The 27,211-nt window shown below is 31.6% G+C and overlaps 1 protein-coding gene across 2 annotated transcripts; it reads left to right on the forward strand.

Moving 5' to 3' along the window:
- The first annotated feature begins 213 nt into the window (after window positions 1–213).
- LOC139503666 (neural cell adhesion molecule 1-like) lies at window positions 214–26,989 on the forward strand. Of its 2 annotated transcripts, none has more exons than XM_071293486.1 (13): window positions 214–332; window positions 5,493–5,522; window positions 7,526–7,840; window positions 10,562–10,867; window positions 12,057–12,374; window positions 16,845–17,144; window positions 20,089–20,385; window positions 21,050–21,358; window positions 22,475–22,573; window positions 23,431–23,473; window positions 24,500–24,552; window positions 25,296–25,323; window positions 26,472–26,989. In XM_071293486.1, exons 1-13 carry the CDS (start codon window positions 287–289, stop codon window positions 26,605–26,607), a joined length of 2,280 nt encoding a protein of 759 aa, XP_071149587.1. In that variant the 5' UTR covers window positions 214–286; the 3' UTR covers window positions 26,608–26,989. The 2 variants fall into 2 exon arrangements, with proteins under 2 accessions (XP_071149587.1, XP_071149588.1); XM_071293487.1 differs by having other exon boundaries at window positions 24,503–24,552.
- Window positions 26,990–27,211: the final 222 nt, after the last annotated feature.

Below are 27,211 nucleotides of genomic sequence, written 5' to 3' on the forward strand. Positions count from 1 at the left end.
CATCATTGTTTTAGCTGCTAATCAAAGATGGAGTCGTACTGTTAGTTGTACTTGAGACAAAAGCGTCGGAAATATTGAAAAGACGAACGGACGGACGGTTGATAAGATGAACGCCTGTTTGCATAATACCTTTAAATATTCAATAGTATTATTGTGTTGCGAAAGAGTGGTATTTAACATTTTTGTTCAAATTGGATCGAACTGTCATTGAAATGGTTAACTTGCTACGCATCATCGACTAGAATTTTTAAAGCGTTTTGAGGAATATACTTCCTTATGCAGTAAAATGGAATTCTTGGTTTCGATAGCATTATTCTTGATTTTGATACATGGTTTGTATTTATTTACAAATTATAATTGCATACACCGAATATAAACAATTATATTCTTTCGACCAATTCAGTATTAATGCAATTCTTTCCAAGATGTTCGTGCATCCCATCATAATCTCAGACTGTCGAATATTAAAGGAATTTGTTGCTCTGATTATATTTTAACGTTCTGCAATTTAGAGTATTCTGCGTTACAACAATGATATTATGTAGGAATATTAATCTGTTCTTTAATTCTGCTAGCTATTCCTGTCCATTCTTGACCTTTGCGCTTTACATATGCATGACCAAATATTTTTTTCGGAGTAGTATTTATACGTTTGTAATCGATGCTTAGTTCTTCCATATATATTTTGATAGCTTGATCGAATTTTCCCTGTGTCTATGTTTGAGGCCCTTTTAACTATCAATGTCTTTTTTCTCTTTTGTTAAAGGGGCACTAGCTGTCAAATTCATTGTCACCGATTTGACTCAAACTCTCATATTTGATTTATAGCAATGTAAAACATTTATCCAAACTATCAAAAGTCTTAAATAAACAGGTTACAGAGCATGGGGTAGATAATATATAGGTTCGTTTCGTGTGTATTTTAGTCCAGATGCCATCTAATTACCTATCGATTTGACCTCAGATGACCATATATTAAGCGATGTAAACATAAATAAAGGTATGAATAGATTAAACCAACATGTGCAATTGGATTTTTATAGGTCTGTTTGATTTTATTTCATAGTTTAAAAATATATGTTTCTCATTGTTTTTAACCGTATAAGAATGATTTTATGTGCATCGAGTTAGTAATCAAATGATTTACCGTAGTTTCACTTTCATTGTTGACATTCTTTTTCTTTAACATGTTTAAATAACCAGTACACTTACAATGCATGCGTTGTCAATCTCTAGCTAGGGGTTAAATTGAAGTTCACATGAATACTGATTTAAAGAGGTCGACTCATTCACTTGCAAGTGAATTACTAATTATCAATGTTTCTTAGCGTAATTTGACAAAATTGAACCTTTTTGGCTGCAAAAAACAAATTGTTATTTCACTATTTTACTTTCATCATTGATTGAACAGGAAAAAATCAAACTTTAGATTTTTTATATATCTCGTAGCTAGTGCCCCTTTAACATTTTGTTCGTGTAGACTTTTATTTTTGATTTATTTTACCGTCTAATGGCGGTGGATATATTGATGGATATACAAACGTATATGTCTTTGTTGGCTAATTTTAATCGGTACTCAATTGTCTATGGTGTTTTAAATAACGTTTTGAACGCTTGTCACATGACTCCAACAGTTCTATGATGTTAAAGTTGCGTTGAAATTGGTCAAGTTTTCTTTTATCTTCTGTATTTCTGCTCTCTTCCATGTCGTTGGTTAAATGGTTGCATGCCAATCTGATAGGACGATATCATGGTTAATGTTTCATATTAATTTAATAGTTTGACGACTTATCACCCTAAATAACACATACAAAAATATTATTTTTGCAAGTTGTGCAATTTTCAGATCGACTTGTTAAGTTTGTCGTCAAAAACGTTTAGTAACAAATTGCAAGTGTAACACACCTACTCGTAACTCATTAAAAATGTATTTTACTTTAGCCACATGAGTTTATTTTTAGCTTTGTGAATTCTTGTTGGTATTAAATTTATATCTCCTAAACATGAAAAAACAAGATAAGAATCTGAAGCGAGATGATGCATCAAATTTTTTTGCTTTATACGTTCAAAACAAAATAGTCAACTCAAACATACCTAAACATAAACAAGTGTAATCTACTTTCTCTTGTCGATGAAAATATAGCTCATTTTAAAAGTTTCCCAAAATCAAATAAATGATTTCGAAAGATCAATATTTATTCGTTCTAAGGATTTTTTTTCGGCGAAATTGATGCTTATGCACAAAAAAATCCACTTGTGTTTGTACCTGTCACAATTGACTGTTTTGTGAAAACGTCTTTAATTTTCAAGTTTACAGATAGTATTATATAAATCATTAGAGTTGATAAAATTGCGACAAGATAGATGTCACTAGAATTAAAATTACGCATCTCAAGCATAAATTGCATTATTTGTGTGTGTATATATATAAGCAACATTTTGAAATCGTAATAACAATCTTGCATTTTTGTCCAGAGTGCAACACTCTCTTAAAGAGAAATTATTGGTGTAAATGGATAAAATATCTATTCTATCGGTTTTTAATGCACAATAAATATTATACTATAAGCTCACAATCTTACATATATTATCATTTGAAAGCTACCTGCTCCCTAAGTATGAATGTATAGACTCTAACGAAGAACCTATAAACATAGGTAATACAATAAACTTCTGCTGTGCGCTCCAACAAAAATTGGGATCTTCAACAGGAAGATCTGGTGGTGTGGGAGGTGGGTCAAACATGTCAAATGCGCCAATCATCGAGTGTCCAATTATGTTCCTACAGGGAATATATTTTTATTAACTTTGTATATAGATTTCGGTAATCAAAACTATACATGAATGTCAACTGTAAATTTATTTTTCTATATACAAAATCATTTATGGCTCAAATTACAAGATCTTTCTACAAGCTAGTTTAAATTTGATGCATGTCGAAGTGTATCTTGTGGGCATTTAACTGTATGGTATACATATGTTCACATACTGAAATTATTTGACGTACATATTGAAACATATTATGATTTAGAATCACGAAATTAACTTTACCTTGAACGTCGGAGAATACATATACAAATTGAAATAACTCATATTTTCGTCAAATAATTACTTTGACCTGACTATATCATGTATTGATTTTTACCTTTACGTATTCTTCAAACAAATTTTAAAATTGTCAATACAATTGGTATATTTAAAATGACAACTTGGTATTGTTAGAATTGATGAATGGGAGATCGTTCATGCATTTATAGTTTACATTGATTCTGTCCTTTTACTTCACTCGATCTTTAATACTGAGTTGCATATTTTAAAACTTATCTTGCTACAGAGAGAGAGCATCATATGAAATGAATATGCATCTATTTACAAAACATATGTATATAATACACATGATACAGTGGTTTCAAAACAATATAAATTTTTGCCAGGATAACTCAAATGTTTATTTACCCACTTTAGGAACTTGCGTTATCTTTTTAGCTCTGACTTTTTGTTTAATTTGCCCAACAGTTTTCTAAACTTTGGTGTATTAGCATGATTAACATGATTCTAATAGTATTTTTGCAAGGTATAATCTTCTACTGGCGTTAAAAGTGGACATTCTAGAAGATAATCGAATTCGTTTCCAATGCTACCAACATAACAAAGACGACTTATTCTATCATTTCTTTTCACATTATTCAACCCCTGTCTCTATTGGGAGCCTGGTTTGTGGTTCTATATCTACATAAAATGATACTTCCGTTTGGTTCGAAGATACCAAAATATTTTTCAAAATTTAAATTCTAAATGTCCTAATTGTATTGTCAATACACATGCTCCATCATTCTGTAAACACCACATGTTTCTAAACCTCCATGACAAATATGTTGTTTTCCCTCAGATGCGCTTTTTTGAATTTCAAACAAAGATGAAGAACTTGATCTGTATTGGATATCTGAACTACATGAGTGTCCTTACGAACAACGTCATATTGCTGGGTTTTCCAAGTACTTCACGAAACCTTCCAAATCATTACCATCAATTTTATCAGCCATCAAAGCCAGGCATCAAAACTATTGTGCAAATGCCTATCCTAGAGGTGGCGTGAATCATATGTGGATACAAAATATTCCAACGGTCTTTTAGAGTACTAACAATCTAAATAAACTAATCATAGATACCTAGATTGAAATATTGTATTTGCGCCAGACGCATGTTTTGTCTAATCTAAGACTCTTTCATCTTGCAATAGTATTCAAACATTTGACTTGTTCTACACTTTACACAAGTACTCCACACTCAAAGCTTTAATACAAATTGAAAGAATTGGTATTGCTCTTGATAGCACATAAAAGAATGGCGAACGTAGCTACAAGTATCTCGTCTTAAGGCAGGATAAATCCTACTCTGATTCAAACAAAAATTCTTTGACACTGACATTATCAAGATGCTTGATTTATTGATTGACAACACGTTTGGCGGACGTGTTTTTCAACAAACTATCAGCATTCCCATGGGAACCAGCTGTGTTTCTAGTCTTGCCGACTTGTTCCTTTATTCTTTTGAAGATGACGTCATACAGGAACACGTTAGAAAGGGGAAAAGAAGTTATAAGTACCCTTTAACGTTTACTTTCCGCTATAGAGATGATGTTCTCTCACTAAATAATTCAAAATTAAAACTTTACAACAAAAAGAGATTATTTTAGCTTCCCCAATGTTAACTTTATACTTTTTTTAGCAACATTCCCACAACGCTTGCTTATGGAGTGAATTCATCTCCTTATTGATATGATATTCCCGGGCTTGTATTTTCTATTACGATTTCTTAACTGAGGGTTGCTGCTCAAAAGAACGCTATTAAACCATTAATTCCAAATAGTGAAGTTAAAGTCATCCCTTCGTAAATTTTAGGGACGCAATCACAAGTAGGTTGACCGTAATAGATTACTAGTATCCGTTTCACAAAAGATACCGGATATGTTCCTAATGTCGTTAACACAATCCCGTCCACTTTCCACGAATATGACCTACCGAACTAGACTTGGTACCGTTTTATTTTTATCATGGGTAACACGACGGGTGCCCATGTGGAACAAGATATGTTTACCTTTACTTGAGCATTTGAGAACTACCTAATTTTTTGTAGGGTTCTAGTTGCTAAGTCTTTAGTTTTTTATGTTGTGTTTTGTGTACTATTGTTTGTCTGTTTGTCTTTGTCTTTCAAATGAATCTTCTGATGTTGAACTAGTGAAAAAAACTAAAACAGAATTGTTATTTCGTTGTAACATAATATTCATTCATTCTTGCACATCTACTAGTGTGAAAAATATGCTTTGATTTATGCAGGGCCTTTGAAGTACATGTATGTATTATCATTATGTTAGGTTATCCAAAAACTGTTTTACATGTATTTTGTAATTTAGAGAGTCAACACCATATGTACATAATCTCTTGTTATATTGAAAGAATGTTCATATAATTATTCATTATTGAATATTTTAGCTATACCAAAGGTCCAAACACAAGACGGAGGTAAGAGCTCAATTTATATACAGGTAGTGAAAAGTAAAACAAAAATCCTTAATTCGATTAATGCTTTTTTTGTGCTACTGTTTAACCTATCATACTGATATTGTTTAATACAATCTTTACTTAGACTTAGCCTTTTTATAGACAGCCTTTATGTAAAAGATATACACCTCTGATATATAAGGGGCCTTATCCACGAAACATCTCATTTTCATAGAAAAAAAAATGATATTCACCTTTTCCCTCGATCTAAAAGACAATTAGTTTTGCTAAAACAGAAAACGGGTTATTATTTCAAATATTTAAGATGCAGCAACACCTTCTGAAGATGTTTTGTAGTTTTGGATTTGGATAGAGATCTTAATTGTGTCTATTTTTCTGTAATAAAATTGATAGTTTATCACAGCTTATATATGGCAATATGAATTCCTGTAGTATCTTCTCTTTGTCTGGTTTAATTGAAACAAATCTGATCTTTTCGCTGATAAATGATAACATTTCTGGTACCTTTTGTTAGCTATGATTCGTGTGTTTCTCTGCCCTTAATTACTCCCATTTATTTGAATTGTAGTCCTGTCATGTAAAGTTGTCATTTTAATGTTATGTTTAACATTGCCATTAAAGCGGAAGGTTTGGCATGCCACAACACCAGGTTGAACCCACCATTTTTTTCTTAACATGTCTTGTACAAAGTCAGGAAAACTTCCATTGTTATATTATAGTTCGTTTATGTGTGTGTTACATTTTAATATTGTGTTGCTGTTGTGTCATAGTTCTCCTCTAATATTTGATGCGTTTCCCTCAGTTTTAGTTTGTAACCCGGATTTGTTTTTTTCTCAATAGATTTATGAATTTCGAACAGTGGTATACTTTATCTATGTAAATTTTCATATACATTTTAGCTTTATGTTAGTTATACTGCTTGTAAAATTATCCATTAATCACAAAGTGCTCTAGAAACGTCTTAGCTGCTTAATATTTAATGAGTATGATATCACAGGAGTATGGTATATATAGTACATGTGCATAATTAGGATGAATTACGAATGTTTTTTGTATTTCTTTTTGTTTATTGAAAATGTATTGAGGACCAAATTTGTAAGGGCCTCAAAAACATCATATCATGTGTAAATTTTGAATGCTCGTGTATGATCCAAACGGGTAAATATGTATGATGTGATGTTATATGGTGAAATTGTGTATGAGTGTACGGTCTATATGGCGTGTTGAGGTTTACATCATTCAAGGAATTTAAAACATGGTTGTTGTTTGCTTTGATTTCTCGTTTAGATTAAATTAGAAACGAATATAACCTCTTTCGGCTGATGATGAAATAAGTATGTGTATTATTTTATATTACATTTTCCTTTCACAGAACTGGGTCTATTCTCTGTTGTATTGATTTGATATCGTGTATCATTTTACCTATTGAAACCTTAATAAGAGTATCCCAAAATAAAGTAAAATAATTAAATTAACAAATACTTCTGAAAAATAAATAAATAAAATCTTACAATGATTAATGAAAATGCAAGCTTTCGATACCGTTTCAGAAAATATGAAATTGAGTGTTCTTCTTCAATGTGATACAGCCGTGTTTCACATTTGAAGAAGGATAGCTCTTATCAACTGACACATCTGATTGCTATCCAAATTATAATCCGAAGACATATTGTTCAAAGTTTTATTTATTAAAAGTTTCCTCTTGTCACATTCAATTACTTTAGATTGCTCATTCGCATGTCTTTAGTTTCGAGATTGTTTGGATTATAACTTTATTTTCTCCCTTGACCCAGTACAAATAATTTTTGAAATAGAAAAAAAAACAACCTAATTATAACATTAAACAATATATATTTCTTATTTTAGAAGTCGTGCAATTTTGGCTAGTTGAACAAAGTTGGCAGTATGCAGCACTCATTTTATAATCCTGTCTGACCATTTAGCCCTTTATAAACAGTTATAAAGTGCTAATTTCAATTTTAAATGTCGTGTTTATTTTGTAGATCAGGTATCGATCAGAGTAGATCCCTTAAATGGAACTGCTATTTACGGAGATCTTCATTACAGTATTTCATGTTTTATAACTGGATCTTCTGCCAAATTTTCGTTTTGGTCAAAGAGTTCGATCACTGGTGATACAACAACATCAACAAAATTATCTTTAGGAAACAAATACACCGTTTTTATATCTTTTAATGGTGCTGTCACATTAACTATTACCAACATTGTGGAAGAAGACGAGCAGGACTACTTCTGTAATGCAAAGATTGGTATAGGGTTAACATTACAGACACCATCAAGGCTAATTGTCAATGGAGGTGAGTTTTGTGTATGTGTAGAATATGGAGTTTATGAGATTTATCTTAAAGTTGGTGTAGTAAAACTTATCTGATAATTCAATATATAAAGAGATAATGAACAGAAATAAGAAAGGCTTTCTATTGAGAGATTTATCTAGCTTAAAACCAAGTTTTATCCCCCATTTGGTACCTAGGAAAATGCCTCTACCAAGTTAGGAATATGACAGTTCTTGTTCATTCGGTCGATGTGTTTGAACTTTTGATTTTTCCATTTGCTAAATGACTTCCAGTTAATTTGCCTGAAGTTCGGTATCATTGTTATTTTATTTTTTACAAATGTGTCCAACCACATCATTCATGATAAGATACATGCCAAATTGGAAGTTAATGACACGGTTTCGTGCATATATGCTGTTATGAATAAAATAAACATATGTTGACCGCATTTTTTATTTTTGAAATTGTATTTGTATGAACATGAGATATTTTTCCTTATGACCAAAACAAACGCATTCATTCAAAAAACTTCTCGTTCAGTACCGAATTTATTAAGCCAGATGTCATATTTGGAGCAGGATATGTTAAACCTTCATATATATCACCTGCAATCACCACGGTGTTTAGTGCAGGTCCTTTTGTGGATTTTTCAGTTATCTGTCTGCTTTTAAGCTAAACTGGTCAAATAGACCAATTGAGCTGTTTTTATCACTTGGCGTCTGTCGTCCGTTGTCATCTGTCATTCGTATCTTTGTCTTCAGTCGTCGTACATCATCCGTCGACGTCATCGTCCTTTAACCTTTACAAACCTTTTCCTCTTGAATTAAGTTTGCTAATCGAAATGCAGTCGACTGCTTATAAGAGTTATTGTTCTTTGATGATGATGTTGAATATTTGTCCGTTGCTGCCTCATATCTTAAAAATTATAATATGTAGATAGAACCTTTTATTTGATACGCAAAATGACCAGCAAGACAATATCTACAATTCAGACAACATAGAGGAAATCAGTATATACCTAAGAGTTAAAGACCTTAAATTTATGTTTTTACTATTTTGTTTTCTGTTTTGCCTAGCTTATATGATAAAAGATATAAAAGATAAATAGACACTTTTAATTGACACATTCACATTTTCATTATCAATTTTACTTTTAATCGCAAAAAAAAAACCAATCAACAAAGCAAGATGTACTAACAAGTCTAATTTTGCCGATATAATAAGTATACTCTCAGTCTTTGTGTAAGAGAGTGTTTTTAGATGAGGATTTGGTTTACCCCCTTTTATGCTTTGGGCAAAACTTAAGAAAGTTAAGCAAAATAAGAGATCAACAAAGCAGAGATTTTTGCCATTATTTCCGTTCTCGTCGATGTTTGTTGAATATACACATAAAACCAAGATGAGGAACACCAGCTCTTTATATTTCTTTTTTATGTGTTATAGATTGTTAATTGTTACATAGTTTTTGATTTTCATAAACGTATGAATTTTGGATTGTTCTGATGTTTCTCATTTCTTTTCCTCTTTTGCCGGGAGTCGTCGTTCTATCACAATATGTATACACATTGCACAAAGTACAATCACAGATAAAATTGCAAAGAAAATCAGAAAAAAAAAAACAACCCAAAAGAAGTCAAAAACACCTTAAAGATATGAATACTTTATTTACTAGTTTGTATTAAATTGTATTTGTTTGATAAAGAATTTTACTTTCGTTCTACATAAATACCTAAAACTTGAGTGCTACACCTTTAAGGTGTGTATATTTAGTTAACTATCAGAGACCTCAAAGATAAGGAGATGCAATATGAAAACTTTTAAGATAGATATCCACCATATGAAATAAAGTGGATGTAAGTAATTGTATTGCCTTCAACAAGAAAAAAAAATCCACACCGTATAGTCGGCTATAAAAGCTCATAACACGAAAAATATGAAATACAATTACGAAAAGTTGTGGTGTTATCTATGATAAAAACAATTTTTAGAATTATCAAATATGACACATATGAACAAATGTCAAGTACTGAAATACAGGCTCCTGATTTGGGATCGACACATACAGAATGTGTCGGGGGTAAAACAATCTTTCTGAGTGCTCGACCCTCTCCTAATCTGGAACATTGTTTAACAGCACAACAAAAGAACAAAACTAAAGTTTATCTGAAATAATAATCCTGGATTTACTCCTTCATTTTTGATCAAATATATAAGTTCATTGAGAGAATAGATTTTATGCCAGATTTAAGTATTATTATGTGCTTTTTTTCTTGGGGATATATTAATCAGAGAATCCATTATCCTTGGACCTTATAACTTACTGGGAACAATATCATCTGCAAGATATATATTCAATGATTGATGTTATGCCTAGTAGTGGCAAGTCTTCTGTTGACTCGTTTGATTATCAAAATGGGAAAAGTCTTCTGTTGACTCGTTTGATTATCAAAATGGGAAAAAAACTTGAAAAGTCACTCTAAGCGTCTTGGATCAATAGACAGTACATGCAATTTTCGATTTTTTGATAGCATATTTGACTGTTAATAACGTTTTTTTTTTGTAAAATAAACGTTTTATAAAATTGTTGATTTTTACGCATTTCGCACATGTTATGCATGTATTCTAACTGGAAAAATCTTATATTCGGAGATTTCAGTTTGATGAAGTGTAAATGTAATTTCCTTGTTTTTGGTTATACCTTTATTACTCAGAGGACTGACATGGTGCATAATGTCTTTTCAGGTCTATCAATTGTTGTTATTTCTCCATCCAATGCTGATGTCCTCCACGGACAATCTCAATTTATCACATGTATTGTAACTGGACAACCAGCAGCTACAGCAATAAGATGGTATTTTACACCAACTGGTTCTAGGCTACAAAACACATTAAGCATGGGAAATACTGCCAAATACTCTGGTGGTAACACTCAGAATCCTTCGTTAACAGTACTGAACTTCCAATTATCTGATAGTGGATACTATGCGTGTTCTGCTATAAATGCTGTTGGAACAAGTATCAGTACAAATTGTTCTCTTAGATTCATTAGTAAGTATATATCTATTGACGTTTTATATTACATTAATTCAAATATTGATTGCAGTACAAAAAGAAATATTGAGAGTGCTACATAGCAGATTTAAAATTTAGAATATGTTTCCAAGATTCAAAAAAGAATATATATCATTTTTTACATGAATAATGTTTAATAGCTATATCAAGTATCTATGAATGCATAAAACCATTTATAACATCACAGACAAAATTAAATCGTGCAAAATGGCCACACAAAATTATTGTCAACTTTATATGAAGGACCTGGTTTCTTAGCAATGCCAAAACCTTATCACAATAGTGAATTATAGTGATCTATGAAATGAACTAACCATAAACAGAATATTTAACATTCTATATTTGCACAGATATCTATTAAGTAGATACCAAAAGGGACAATAATCTAAATGTCTAAAAGACCATTAATACATTTACCACACATATTCAACTATTTAAATAACAGCTAACAAAACACTCCAAAGAAACTTGTACTAAAGAAATACGCACTCAGCCAACTTGATTGTTCCTGAATGATAAACAGTTCCTATTACCTTTGTGGTACCCGTCGTGTTGCTACTAGCAAATTATTTTTTCTATGTCTGTGATTAATCACTAACGTATAGTCAATGACAGGATAGCTGCTACATTGAATGAAACATATCAGTTGTCATCAGTAACACATATGTATAATAACGTTCAACCGAAACACAAAAATTTACGAAACATTTTGGATTCGATCGCAATTTTTGATGTCTTTGTTGTCTTAAAGTGCGGCTGACTAACTACAATTAATGTTTGGAAAATCTTGATAATTTTGTACAACTGTTGGGTCGAAACTAATGCGCATGAACATTTTTCTCTTTAGTATTATTCGTCCAGCACTCGTGTGGTGTCATTAGATATAATTTATATGTCGCCTTGGTCTGCAAATTGATACCCATCATTATAAGTTTTGTCTATCCTCAAGAAGATATAGCGTTCCCAAGATCCGACAAACTTTCGTAAATTTTTGCATATTTTGTTTTTGATGGAATTGGAATTTCAACTTTGTTGACTGCAGAACCATTTATGAACGTTTCTTAGAAAACAAGATTGATTCTGGGAATTTGCTGTTGAACTCAGGAATTTTAAATAATTATCTTATACATGAGAATTGTAACCAAATTTTTTTTGAAAAAAACAGGTGTCCTTGATATTACTGCATCATTGCCAAAGCATTCAGCTATAGCAGGCGATTCTAAAGTTACCCTATCCTGTACGATAAACGGCACACTACCAGCTGTTGAATGGGACTGGACAAAAGCGAAAGTAGATGGAGGCAATGTTGAAATAATAGCTCAGGGGACAAACAATGCTAAGAGACAAATTATGACTTCTGCTACAAATCCTAATTTAAATATATTTAGCATTACAGAAAACGATGAGGGTATTTATACATGCCGAGCAAACAACGGGGAGCGGCAGTTTATGAGTCAACCTGTCATACTAGAAGTTCTAGAAGGTAAAGTCGTTAGTACATCTATTTCAGATTTCACATCCGGTCTCTAGCGATAAATAAGGTTCCGAAATATCATTGTAAAGGATATGCCTCCTTTTATCACATTTTATTTGAATCAGGAATTCACAGGGCATTATCAAAATGCTTCAAATTAAATTATATGAAGAAATTGAATATACATATATTTTTTATTAGAACTACATAGTTTATTTTTTTTTATGTGTATTTATTAATGAAAATACCTTTAAATTAACGAATAAATAAAATAGATATCCCTTGCAATCTGTTTTTTTTATCAAACACAAAAAAGATGAGAAGACAAAATTATAATTGAACAGTATTCTTGTTATGGCAGATATAGTATCTTACTTGTTTATATATCTTATCAAATCATTGCGCTTTATGTTTCTTAAGGACCTTTTGTTTCAAAATATACATTTCATAATTTCACTGAAATCACTTTTAGAATTAAAACCTAATCGTGTAAAAAGACAATTTTGAAACTCGTATACTGATACATGAGTTATACTGTAAATTCTGAGATTATTAGGTCTTTCCACTTTTCTGTGGAAAGACCTATTGTTTTTCTTCTGATTATTTTTTTTTTCTTCCGCCTAATTTTGTTCTTGCGATAAACATTTGTTTCGCAATATGTCGCTTAGATATTTTGTATATGATATCGAACAGTTTATGCGCTTTTGAAATTTACCCTGCGTAAACGAATACTTTTCTTTGTAGGAGTTATCTCCCCAAACACTGTTTTCCTTGTTATGGCATCTCCTTCGCAACCGTTAAAGATTATGACAAATTTATTTTACAAAATTGTTCGTTACATCCTCAGTAATTTTTGGCGTATTTGGATCGAAGCGATTCGAAGAAATTTAATAGGAGTTATCTATCTTTTCGGAATAAATTTGTAGGTATGTTTTTTTAACTCATAAACCGTTAACCGTATAACCCTGGAATGTTTTTATTTCAGTCCCCTGATTCCTAACTTAGAAAATTAGGTCAAGGTCAAAGGTCAAGGTCATATTTTAGATTTTCATATGTCTTTGATTTCCCTATAACTCTTGAACGGTTATAGATACAAAAAAATTAAGCAGTGAAAAATGCTTGGTACTTCAAGGGGCAACTTTTTTTACATTATGACTATATTGATTTTACCATCATGTAAGGGACATAACTCCCATCGATGGTTTTTAAAAGGCCATTTTTAGGCAAAACTCTTAAACAAAAGGTCCTTGACCCATAGGGTCTTTTGCAATGACCTTGTGGAGCAATGACCTTGACGAAGGTTACAAGGTCAAAGGTCAAGGTCATCAAATTATGTGGTTTTGGCACTATTTAAACAGTTTTATGTGTGTTTGAATTTCAACCAACCAACCAACCAACATACCAACCAACCAACCAACCAATCAATCAATCAATCAATCAATCAATCAATCAATCAATCAATCAATCAATCAATCAATCATGATCATGATCAATCAACCAATAATGATCATGATCAATCAATCAATCATGTTTCCGTCTCATGTGTTTCTTATAGGGTTCAACCAACCAACCAACCAACCAACCAACCAACCAACCAACCAATCAACCAATCAATCAATCAATCAATCATGATCATGATCAACCAATCATGTTTCCGTCTCATGTGTTTAATATAGGGTCCAAGATCTTCTTTGTGTCTTTTTCCGTGTTTCAATTGACCCTATCCAATGTGTTTAACCAACCAACCAACCAACCAACCAACCAACCAACCAACTAATCAATCAATCAATCAATCAATCAATCAATCAATCAATCAATCAATCAATCAATCAATCAATCAATCAATCAATCAATCATGATCAATCAATCATGTTTCCGTCTCATGTGTTTAATATAGGGTCCAAGATCTTCTTTGTTTCTTTTTCCGTGTTTCAATTGACCCTATCCAACGTGTTTAACCAACCAACCAACCAACCAACCAACTAATCAATTAATCAATCAATCAATCAACCAATCAATCAATCATGATCATGATCAATCAATCATGTTTCCGTCTCATGTGTTTAATATAGGGTCCAAGATCTTCTTTGTTTCTTTTTCCGTGTTTCAATTGACCCTATCCAACGTGTTTAACCAACCAACCAACCAACTAATCAATTAATCAACCAATCAACTAATCAATCAATCATGATCATGATCAATCAATCATGTTTCCGTCTCATGTGTTTAATATAGGGTCCAAGATCTTCTTTGTTTCTTTTTCCGTGTTTCAATTGACCCTATCCAACGTGTTTAACCAACCAACCAACCAACCAACCAACCAACCAACCAACTAATCAATTAATCAATCAATCAATCAACCAATCAATCAATCATGATCATGATCAATCAATCATGTTTCCGTCTCATGTGTTTAATATAGGGTCCAAGATCTTCTTTGTTTCTTTTTCCGTGTTTCAATTGACCCTATCCAACGTGTTTAACCAACCAACCAACCAACTAATCAATTAATCAATCAATCAACTAATCAATCAATCATGATCATGATCAATCAATCATGTTTCCGTCTCATGTGTTTAATATAGGGTCCAAGATCTTCTTTGTTTCTTTTTCCGTGTTTCAATTGACCCTATCCAACGTGTTTAACCAACCAACCAATCAACCAACCAACAAACCAACTAACCAACTTATCAATCAATCAATCAATCAATCAATCAATCAATCAATTAATCAATCTGTATGACTGTTTAATCATGACAGTTTATTGAAGGAACAAACTCTCAATTATTCAAGAAAAATTGAAATTTAATATTGTTCTTACGTCACTTCTGAAAAAAAAATCCACATGTTCTCTGAAACTACAAGTACAATCGACCTCAAAATTTGCAGTCAGCAGGGCATACATGTACTTAACGTTTATAAAAAAACTTGGTGCAGATATCTCTCAAAGCTTTTCCTAGAGAAAAGAAATGGCAATGCCGTAAAAATAGCTTGCTAGGTCCGTAAATCTCAGTAAAAACCTACAATAAAATGTCCGCTCCGAGTTTGAAATACTAATCTGTGTTACAAACAGGTGCTGAAAAATGTACATTATCAGAAAATAATCAATAAATGTGTTTTAAAGTTACACCGGATCAATTAAATCCAAAACATGCACTACTTGTGAACTGTCATCAAAATGTCAATTTCCTACAATGACAAAAGAAATTACATTGTGTACATTCCATCTCTATAGATGTTGTCTGTTTAACGTCCCCACCTAAAAAGAAATAAAAAGACTATCTTTTCGTTATTATAAACCCGTGTCACGTGATGTGGCGCGCGCGCTGTACCTAAAATAAAAGAAAAACTTTCCAAACTAAACATGAAACTTCTCCGGTAACAATAATATAGACCCCATACAGAAACAAACAAACACACAAATAAACAAACACCCCCCAATTCAATTAATTTTACAGGGGGAAAGACCCCCTACAATTGCTTTTTTAAAGCAATTGATTTATATTTGTAAGGTTTTTATTATTGCGAAAAATACGACAGAGTTGTAAACACTCGCATTTTAAAATATTTTACATGAATTTAACATGATTTTGATGAAAATTGTAAAAAATTAATATCGCATTCAAGTCTAAAATAAAATCACAATAATAAATGCACGCAATAATTTCTGATTTTACAGTATACGAATACGTTATACAACTAATTCTTACCAGTAGATCTTTTTTTGTTAAAAGCAGTGAAAATAAAGCGTAGGATACCATGAAGACATTCAAACATATAAACTTTTAGAAAAACGATCAAGTACACAAAACATTCATAGAAAACAACTTAAAACAAAGCATCTCCAACCCTACCTTTGAACCGGGGTTTATTTATTTGTTTCAAAAGGTTAAGCAATTGGTAGATTGATAGGGCGTTTGAGTCTTGCTAAGTACTTTGATTGTTAGTGGTTACATATACATTCAGATTGATTTCTCCGAATTTCGATATGTATCATATTTTGAGAATGACTGCAACTATTCAATAAAGAACTGTTTACCTTTCTTTTTTGCTTTTATCAGGGGTATCTTTTTTACGCGACCGTTAGCCTCTTTTTTTATTATATTTGTTTGCTTTTTTTATGATATTGTAATTACTTGGCAAAGCCTCGAAGGCTATATATAAAATTGAGAATGGAAATGGGGAATGTTTCAAAGAGACAACAACCCGACCATAGAACAGACAACAGCAGAACATCACCGACGATCCTCCAATGCAGCGAGATATACCATATGTATCTTTTTATTCAATAGTGGAAATATAAGCTAGAGGCTAGGTTTTCATCGATATGGTCATCATATGTAATTGTAAAATCAGTTAGAAAAAAAAATAATGTTGATTATGATGATGAAGATGATGAAGGAGGAGGAGGAGGAGGAGGAGGAGTAGGATCTACAACGTTGATTTAAAGTTCTAACCGAAATCATTGATTTCTTTTAGCATCTATCAGGACAGCTCCAGGTGAACCTGAAATCAGTAGGCCATCAATTATTACGATACCAACAATTGCATATCTGTCATGCAGTTCTACAGGAGGAAATCCACCACCATCTGTAATTTGGTTAAGAGATGATATTGCAGTTTCTTATGGCACTAATACATCTACTAGTGATAATACTACAACAACAACATTAATTCTTAAAAGATTTGATGAGGATGATTTTGAGGTATATGAATGTCAGGCAGCAAATGGCTTCCTCCAGAGACCACTTGTAAAGACAACATATCTTACGTTTAACAGTATGTATTGTCATTAACTTGAACAAGGTATGTTTTTATTTTAAAATTGGGGTCATTTGTATGCTTCTGAGACAAGCGTGTCGCCCCTCACTAGTATTATTGCACAGTATCATAATGACGGGATGTATACGTACAGAGCCACGTCATATGTATCAAATAAACATAAAAAGGCATGTAAAAAAAACACATTTAATTTAGCAAAAATGAAAGACAAAAATAAAAGAAGAATACAAAAAAATAATTAGAAAAATATCAAAATGAGGGATAAATGAGTACAAAGTCATGTCTAATGGATATCACTAAAACAGACTAAATAGTAAAAGTAATATACATAAAGACACATAAAAGAATAATATAACACGTTATTAAGACGACGAACAACGTCCGTATCCAAAATCTATATTTTAAGAACATCAATAAGAAACTCCAGCATACTGATCACTTGTTCCCCTGTGTAGCATGTCTTACCTTTTTATTCACTTTTCATTAAATATAAAGTATGGTATTCTAAAGTCCTAAAGTCCTAAAGTTAAAGCGTATACTACCTTTTTTATGTTAAAAAGCATTGTGGATTATTTCTGTTAACCGATTCTTGAATTTCACATAGGAAATGGTGGCATACAGGGTCGAAAAATCAAAAGTTTTGAATTTCAGACAAATACCGAGATTTAAAAGTATTCAGAAGTTCTTTAGAGTTTTACTTAGAATCCGCTTATTGTTTACACCACTACGCGAGTAGACAGTGTCACAGTATTTCTGAAGACTATCTTTTTTTGTGAAGCTTATGTGTCTAATACAAAGTAAGCCCTCTGATTTGTTGCTTAATGTAATGATCATTGAAGCCACGAAGGAATGATTATTCGCAAAAATCTCTTCCTTGTCAAATGATATGCTTGTGTATGTGGGATAACCCGAGTGCTAATTTATTCCTAATTATATTCTGGAAATGAGCAGTTTAAATTCCATTCCAAACAAAATTGATTAAGACATACACAGAGACAACAACTGCTCATTTCCAGAATATAATTAGGAATAAATTAGCACAAATTTAAAACTGTAAAAAGGTATTAACATTACTACACTATTGGTAATATGGAGTCAGTGATAAAAACGATTCATTGTTGATGTAGCTAAAACGTACTGAACACGCCATAATTTATGTATATCATATCTAAAATGAGTATATCGAGTATAGTTTATTGTAAAATTTATATATAAACAACAGTTTTACATAAAAAAGATAGTTTATACACATGAACTCCCGTGGAAAATACACTATGTATCAAAACATGTACTTAGAATCAAAAGCGCTATTTCGCTCAAAACATAAGACGTTTTAGTCCCTATTGCCAACATCTTTAATAAAATTCAATAAAACAAACAATGATTGTCTTCTGTGCATCTGATTGACGTTATTTGTTAGAATTACTATACATTTTGATTTCGGAATTCAAAAGGGTGACATAACCTGTCAAACATTGCTCGTGTTATTGGTCTACACATTCGTCTCGAATGTTCAACTTTTATAATTGGTATGTATTCGACGTGATTTTATCTGTATTGCATCATAATTATCTTACTGTCAAAAATGACGCAGGTAGACAGCAGGTAGATCTGTGTCTTTTTGTTGTTGGGATAAACTAGTACCCCCACTCTGTGTAGTAAATGTATTTGTATCCATCTGATGAGTAAAGCATTTTTCAACAGATTCTTATAGTTCATTCTTATGTTGTACTGTTACACCACTGTCCCAGGTTAGGGGGAGGGTTGGGATCCCGCTAACATGTTTAACCCCGCAACATTCTGTATATATGTGCTTGTCCAAAGTCAGGAGCCTGTAATTTAGTGGTTGACGTTAGTTTATGTGTTACATATTTATGTTCCGTTCATTTTTTGTACATACAATAGGTCATTAGTTGTCGGTGCCATATAGTTTTACCCTTGTCCGTCTTTACATCATTCTGTCATTCCGTCATTCCGCAACAAACCATTATACAGACTTTTTTTCTAAACATCATCAGATATTGGGCTGATTTTTGGTAAGTGGGTATGTGAGTTAACCATGATGAGTAACAGATCAAGTTTAAGTTTCGTTCTGCCCCGCTTATTTTTGCCGAAATTACGGGCCTTGGACTTTGATAAATTCTTACAAATTACAGTTATACTGTCTTTTCTTCTAAACCGCTCAGATATAGACTGGTTTTGGATATGTGAGTTAACCATGATGAGTTACAGATCAAGGTTAAGTCTCATCCCGTCTGGTTATTTTTGCCGAAATTACGGGTTTTGGACATTAATAAATTGTTGAAAATCACAGTTATACGTTTTTTTGTGTTTAACGCTTTCAGATATTGGTCTTGTTTTTGGTATGTAAGTTAACCATGATGAGTTACATATCAAGTTTAAGTTTTGTTCCGCTCTGCTTATTTTTGCCGAAATTACAGGCTTTGGACTTTGATAAATTGTTGAAAATTACAGTTATACCAACTTTTTTTCTATACGCCTTCAGATTTTGAATTAGTTTTTGGTATGTGAGACTACCATCATGTTTGTGTCCACATGTGTTGTTGACATTGCAGATTTTTCAACTTTTTGAGAGGGGGTCATTCGTGTCGTTTTGACACATCTGGTTCTCGTTTAAATTGTTTTACATTGTCATGTCGGACCTTTTATAGCTATCTATGCGGTATTGGCTTTGCTAATTGTTGAAGGGCGTATTATGATCTATAATTGTTAATTTCTGTGTCTTTTGGTCTCTTGTGGAGAGTTGTATCATTGGCAATCATACCGTATCTTCTTTGTTTTGTAATCAATCATTAATGAAACTTGTAATTAGACTAGAAAACCCGGCAGTTCGATAACACAGTATTGTAAACATATCAATTTTAACAATTACGATTCATATCAAATGTACATCGGTTTTACAACTACTTTTCTTAAATAGAATTAGGCTACCCTCCTGATCAACCCATTATCGCAGGATCACACCTCTATGATTTAGGAGATTTTATAACATTAGTATGCAGTACTACAGGAGGAACTCCTAAACCATCAGTAAATTGGCTGAGAGATGACAATATCATCACAAATGGTGTAAGTAGATCTGAATCCGGCGGAGTGATAACAACAAGTCTGAGTTTTACTGCTGGTTTGGAAGACCACCTTGACGTGTTTGAATGTCAGGCGGATAACGGCGTATTAAAGAGGCCTCTTTCATCGACAACATACATTGAATTATATTGTACGTATAAATTTGATCTGTTCATACGATGCTAATAAACATATATTATTTGAAAACACCAAAATGTGTTGTACCAGCTAACACTGTACTTATTTCAAATAGCAATACCGCCACTGGTTCACTGTTGGTCCCATTAAACAAAATTATTTTAAACTTAGAAAATGTTGGTATTTGATTTTACTTCTAAAATAGTTATCAAAGGTACCAGGATTATATTTTAGTACGCCAGACGCGCGTTTCGTCTACAGTAAACATGAGTCAATACGACATGTAGTAGAATTCTTACATTTTTAGGAGCCAGAATAATCCTTAAGTATGTTATCACTTCGAATGTGTTTTATTCCTGATTGTAACATTTTAAGTAAATATGGATTTCATAGCAAATGATACATGATGCATAGCAGTACGGATTTACTTTGTAGATAAACACTGCTCTTTTGATGTCTTGTGTGATAAAATGAATTGTCTTCCTACTACATCTTTGAGACCTGAATATCGATTGACTATTGCTTAATTTCTCAATACTTTTGTAAGATCGGGTTATTGTGACTTTTACTTGAACAGATAACTATTTAAAAATTCATTTTATAAAATAGTTGGTAATATTGTGTATGTATTGAGATAATATATGTTTCATGTGTCACAGACTGTCTTGTCATTTTAGTTGCACCAAAAGTGCCGATCCTTAATGGACCTACCAACCTAATCTCTGGAACCTCGGGAAAATGGACTTGCTCTTCAATGAATGGGTATCCTGCTCCAACCATTTCCATGAGGATCCAAGACCGTCATTACACAAACGATCTTATCATTCTGCAGTCTTATGATGTTATTGATAGAAGTTATACAGTAACGGGAACATTAGAATTGGTTCCATCGTCTGACAAAAATGGACAAAATCTGTGTTGTGATGTTACTCATCTTTTCAATAAGAAAGTACCCCAATCAGTGTGTATACAGTTGACAATTAACGGTATGTTGTTTAAATGAATTAGAAATAAGCATATAAAAAAAATAATGAAAACTTTTGGTAACATTTACTAAATACATTTAATTCATGATTCCGTTTGTTTCAAGACTCATGTTTATTTACAGCGGGTTTCAACTTTAACTCTTTTATTATTTTGTATTTTTAAAACAAAACTTTATGTATCAACATCATGTGAATGTTGAAAACAAATATCTGCATTTGAAATTGGAAAATTTGGCACTTTTAAGACAAACATAAAGACATTTTTCCTGATTTGATGGTTTTTTTTATTAGAATGTGCCCACCTAGTATGAAATAATACAATGATTTAAATATTTGATAAGAAAATCGATTTTCAGTTTTAGTTCAGCAAACCGAAGTTATATGCAACATTATATCAAAATTAGTGACATAGTCAATTTAGTTTAACTTTACCTTTATTAAACATGAGATTTTTTTCCTGGTGTTTACAGGTTCTAAATTTTCTTTAATATTACAATTATAATCAATATATCAATTGCTTTAACTTTATTTTTTTTAAATTTTTCTTGTGAAATTTTTAATCATTGCCTTGGAAAAATTTCTTTTAATTTGCAAAATTCTGACATGCAGTTATTTTTTTCATTTTGATTTATTGTAAAATATTTTTGTTTCTATAGTACCATTTTAATCAATAAAGTCATTTACATAAATATTGTTTCTATTTATCTAGGTTGGAAAAAAGGCATTTGTTAATATATCTTAATGAAATGGTTCCCCCAAATAATTTATCGACGAATAGATTTAAAGTTTTGTTTGGATGCTGACCTTTTTATCAATATTCAAATAAAATTCAGACAGTTTCTTTAAATCTGGAATATAATCGATGTTATCAATTTTCATATAAAAGATACAGAAATCTTTACCAAACTTGAAATAAAAAATAGTATAATTTTCCAGTAATTAATCTTTTGATCCACCCAATTTTGATAGATTCTATCTATTTATTTGTGTTAATTATTTTTAAATTGCAATCGTGTTGTTCAAAGCTGTTGCACTATTACATGTATCGAAACTGTTCGTTTAACCTGTTCTCGTTAACTTTTGAAGATCTTATAACAACTTATAACTTTCTTTCAGATGAGGAAGAACAGAACATCGTTGTGTACGTGGTTATAGGACTTGTAGCGTTATTGCTGCTCTTTGTAATAATCATTGCAATAGTTTGTTACAGAAATGGTAAGGCTAAGCTAACAAGAAAAATAATCCCCAAGCGCTATACATGCTGATGACTTTATAATTTTAAGTATCCACACAATTTTCTGATAGGATTTTTCGCACATATTTGTTTGTACATATTACATCAATTATTTGATTGTTTTATAATTAAATCAAACGCACAGTTTTCTTTTCTCTCCAAACATTATTAAGTATTATAGGACAGTGATTTTGAATGAATGATAACGGACATTTCACTTGTTACTGTTTATGTTTTCGCGTGTCCTTTCGTCACACTTTGTTTTTTGAATTAAGACTCTTCAAACAGTAATTTCCCACCAACTACAGGCAATAAATCGGTTTTACAACATTGATAATTTCAAATGATACTATTTTAAAGAAAGAGGAGCGAAAGATACCAGAGGGACAGTCAAACTCGCAAATAAAAAATATAATTACATTGCTATGGTTAAAAAAAAGACTAATAGATAAATAATAGTACACAAGACACTACACAAAAAACTATGGAACACGAACCCCAACAAAATATCCTCAAATATCCTCAAGGACTACATATACACACACACTACTATTTAAAATAAGTGAAGATAGATAATAATTTCAGCCCAAAACTAGTGGAGAATGTGCAGACGAGGTTTATACTAAAAAAGGACTGATTCTCGATTCTTTTTAGTTTAATTTCCCTTACGTTTATATATATATTGATTCGATTTTACTGTTTTAAAAGCAGTAGTACATCTTACTAATGTTATTTTTAATGTAATATATATAAAAACTAATCAAATTCTCAAAAAGATTAATCAGTATTAGCAAATATATGTTTATGTTTAATAAAGGTATGTTTTGTTTTATTCTAGGATGTACAATAGGTCGAAGCAAAAAGGGAGGAAAACATGTAGAGTGAGTACAGACATTGTAAAGCTACATGTTAAACTGTTAAGAACTTTATTACATTGTTTTTACAAATTCTTGAATTCAGTATCTTGTTGTTAAAAGCGACCCTATATAGAACGACCTCTTTATAGAGGTCTATCCCTGTATGTTGGTTGTCAAATGATACAGGGATTGACCTGACGACATTGTGCTCTTCTTTGTTAGAGCTATACATTGAGTTATAACATTTACCATAACCTTGCGGATACCTGTTTTTTTTCTGTTGACTGTTTGTTATTTACAATAATTCATTTACAAACTCACACGTGTTACTTTCCTATTTAACTCATTTTTATAATATAATTGATTTATATACATTATAAAATATGCTGTTGAACAGTGTGGCAAATGATGAGGACTTGGGTGTCTTATTTTAGAAAAAAAAAACAATTTTACGCGTCAAATATTTTTCTTGTATGGTCTTTGAAGGTTAAACTGTACAACTATTATGCCTGTTTAAAAAAGAATATTAGCAATAGAAAACTATATGACATACAATTTAATAAACAATTTTAACAAAAATTAGGCTGCCGATACCAAACGGACATTCAAAACTCACAAGTCAAAGATAAACTGACTTCTCAATAGCGAAATATGTAATACGACGAAAAGATACACTAAAAAAACACTACATAAAAAAATGGTATCTGACTTTTTTTTGGAACTTTTAAAAGTCGATGCTCTCTAATTTGGTTTTTAGTTTACAGTCATTTTTTTACGAGCACATATGATGACAAACCTTACTATATTATACGCATATTATATATGACAATTGTTTTCATCAAGGTCCTAAAAAGGAAACGAGCTTCAGTGAGGATGTTTAATTGGTTGACTATAATTGATTAGCCTTTATATTTGAATCTTAAATCCTCGACATATATTTACATGAAGGTCCACCTGAATCGTTGAAATTAGCATTTAGTGGAGTAAAATTGGTATCGTCAATTTTATGCATTCATACTCAGTTGTACGTATTTTACTATTCTATTTTAGCAGACAATACGAATCACAACAGACAACGATTTCTAACCAGTATGAATCAACAGGTAAACCAATTTCATAAATGATACAATCTTTTTATTATAATAAGAACTATAAAGTAGACATATTATTTTTAGTTCTATGAAAATTAAAATGGTGGCTACAGTAGTCCTTTCTTTGCATCTAGTTATAAAGTATATGTCTTTTAAACAGACGAAATACACCAATGAAACATTTTAAATAATTTAGTAAAAGAGAAACTGACAAATAAACTCATCATAGATACCAGGATTGAAATTTCATCATTTGCCCAAGACGCGAGTTTCGTCAACAGACACTCATCAGTGACGCTCAAAAAACAATGTTAAAGGCCAAATAAGTTACGAAGTTGAAAAGCATTGAGGACCAAACATTTCTAAAAGTGTTGCCAAATACAGCGAATGTTTTCTATTCCTGAGGCAGAAAAACATTAATATTTCAAAAATTCAAACTGTTGTTCACAATTCATTTATAATTATGACCATATCAATAATAGCTCATGTCAACACAGATGTGTTAACTACTGGACTGGCTAACACAAAATGCAAAGACAACACGCGGTACCGTTCCTCTGTTAAAACAGTTTTGCTGTAAACTTTAATTTTAGATATATTTAACAAACGTTCACTATTTAGTTTTAATTACACCATAAAGATGTATTCGTTTGTCCTCCTTTATTATAGTATATAAAAACAAGATACATAAAAGTTCAACGTAATAAGAGTTTCTGTGCAATAGAATACACACACGTATACATTTTTTATTTCAGGTAATCGTGAACAGCAGAATCGTGACAGGTAGGTTGTTAATATAAAAGAAAAGTCACAGCTAGTATGTATGAATGTTTAAATATTTAATCAATGGTTGGACGAACGACAAGGTAAAAACGTAAAAGCAAGGTTTCCAAAAATACGGGCCTTATAAATATTGACAATTCCAGTAAGTCATACTTTGAAAATTCAGGTTTTAGTTAGTTTTACCGGGTAATACTTGACAAAGCTTTACAATATGAAAAATGGCTTAAATATAATTCAGTGATCAGTTACAAATACAATACTAATAAAAGCCATAAACGCGAGAGGCTTGGCTAGCCACAAAACCAGGTTCAACCAACCATTTAAAAAAAAATGTCCTGTACCAATTATAGAATGACATTAAACAGAACCGTTAAATGCCTCACGGTGGCCAAAATTACTTATAGATCTACGTCATTTTGGTATCTGGTGGATAGTTGTATCATTATCAATTCTGTCCCGGTTTACAATTTCATTAAGTATACAACTTGTAATATCCTTATATTAATTTTTGGCGAAATGATCCTTAATGTTTTTTTTTTATAAACCGTACATATTTAGCAAATTTATTTAACGTATACAATGTTAAAGCTTCTAACTGTTGTACCAATATTCCCGAACTAAATTTTTCATCGGTTTTGTACTTACACGAGGTACATCATAGGTCACATATAAAAAGCAGGATATGCTTATCCTTTTTGAGAACATGAGATCACGTCCGGTATATATAATTCGTCAAAAAAAACCCAGCCCAACAATGGTATATCTATAAACCTTTGCAAGCAATATTTTGTTCTTCATTTACCGGGATTCGAACTCATGCTACTGACATATCGTTGCACAAAATCACCGTGCACTATGCCCCGGCGCATTAGACCAATCGACCACGTAGGTTTGGAAGAGTTCCACATTTCGGTGGTTTAGTGATACCTTTGCTCGTCACTTTTTATCTTGCAAGGTAACACAAAAGGATAGATTAAAGTTTTAAATAGTAGCATCAATTGAACTTCGTAAAAACAATTCGCTTGTAAACATTATTTGGTTGACAGTACTATATTTCTATTTAGCTTTTAGTAAAAGAATACAAATAAAAAATCGACATAAAAAATGCATATCCAGTAAATTATATTGATGATGATTTTGATTTTCAGAGTTTATTATGGATTGGATCCAAATCAAAAAGAGGAGATGCGTGTTTATAACATACCACGAGAAGACGACGATTACAATCATTATATGACGATACCTGGGGATCTACATAATACTTACTTTCAACCTATCAGCTAAAGCTCGCAGTAGGCATGATGGTCTAAATGACAACACATGAGATTTCAAGACATTCGCTAGATGTATACTTGGTATTTCGTAATACACGGACGAAATAAATTTTGAGCTATGTTTTTTTATTCATATTTAATGAGATTTAACTTTGCAAGAGCTGCAAGTGAACATTTAGAATTTAGAATGATGTTTATATTTATATATTTATATATCTTGGTCCATAAAATACATATCATTCTTTGTTCTTATACAGTTCTAATGTTGCAATGGAGCTAATTAAGTGATGTTTTGTAAATAAAATGTTACATTTTCCTCCATACTTTAATGTCTGTTCATACATATTTTTGAAATAGAAGCGCCGTTTGAAATGATGATTATTTTTAGTCTTCTTTAAAAGTATTGTCAAAGCATAGAACAGACGTAATATCAAAATAAAACTGATGTTTCCAGCTTTCGTTCTTCATTAGTGTATCATGTCCATCCTTATCAAGTTTTAGTAAGTTTGAAAAATGTCATGAAACATATAAAAATGCATTTATCTGAAATAAAAATACAATAAGTGCATCTTCTTTCAAATTACAGTATGGTATATATTGTATATTTCAAGTAC

This window comes from Mytilus edulis, chromosome 14 (genome assembly GCF_963676685.1).
Source record: "Mytilus edulis chromosome 14, xbMytEdul2.2, whole genome shotgun sequence".
Taxonomy (NCBI): Eukaryota; Metazoa; Mollusca; class Bivalvia; order Mytilida; family Mytilidae; genus Mytilus; species Mytilus edulis.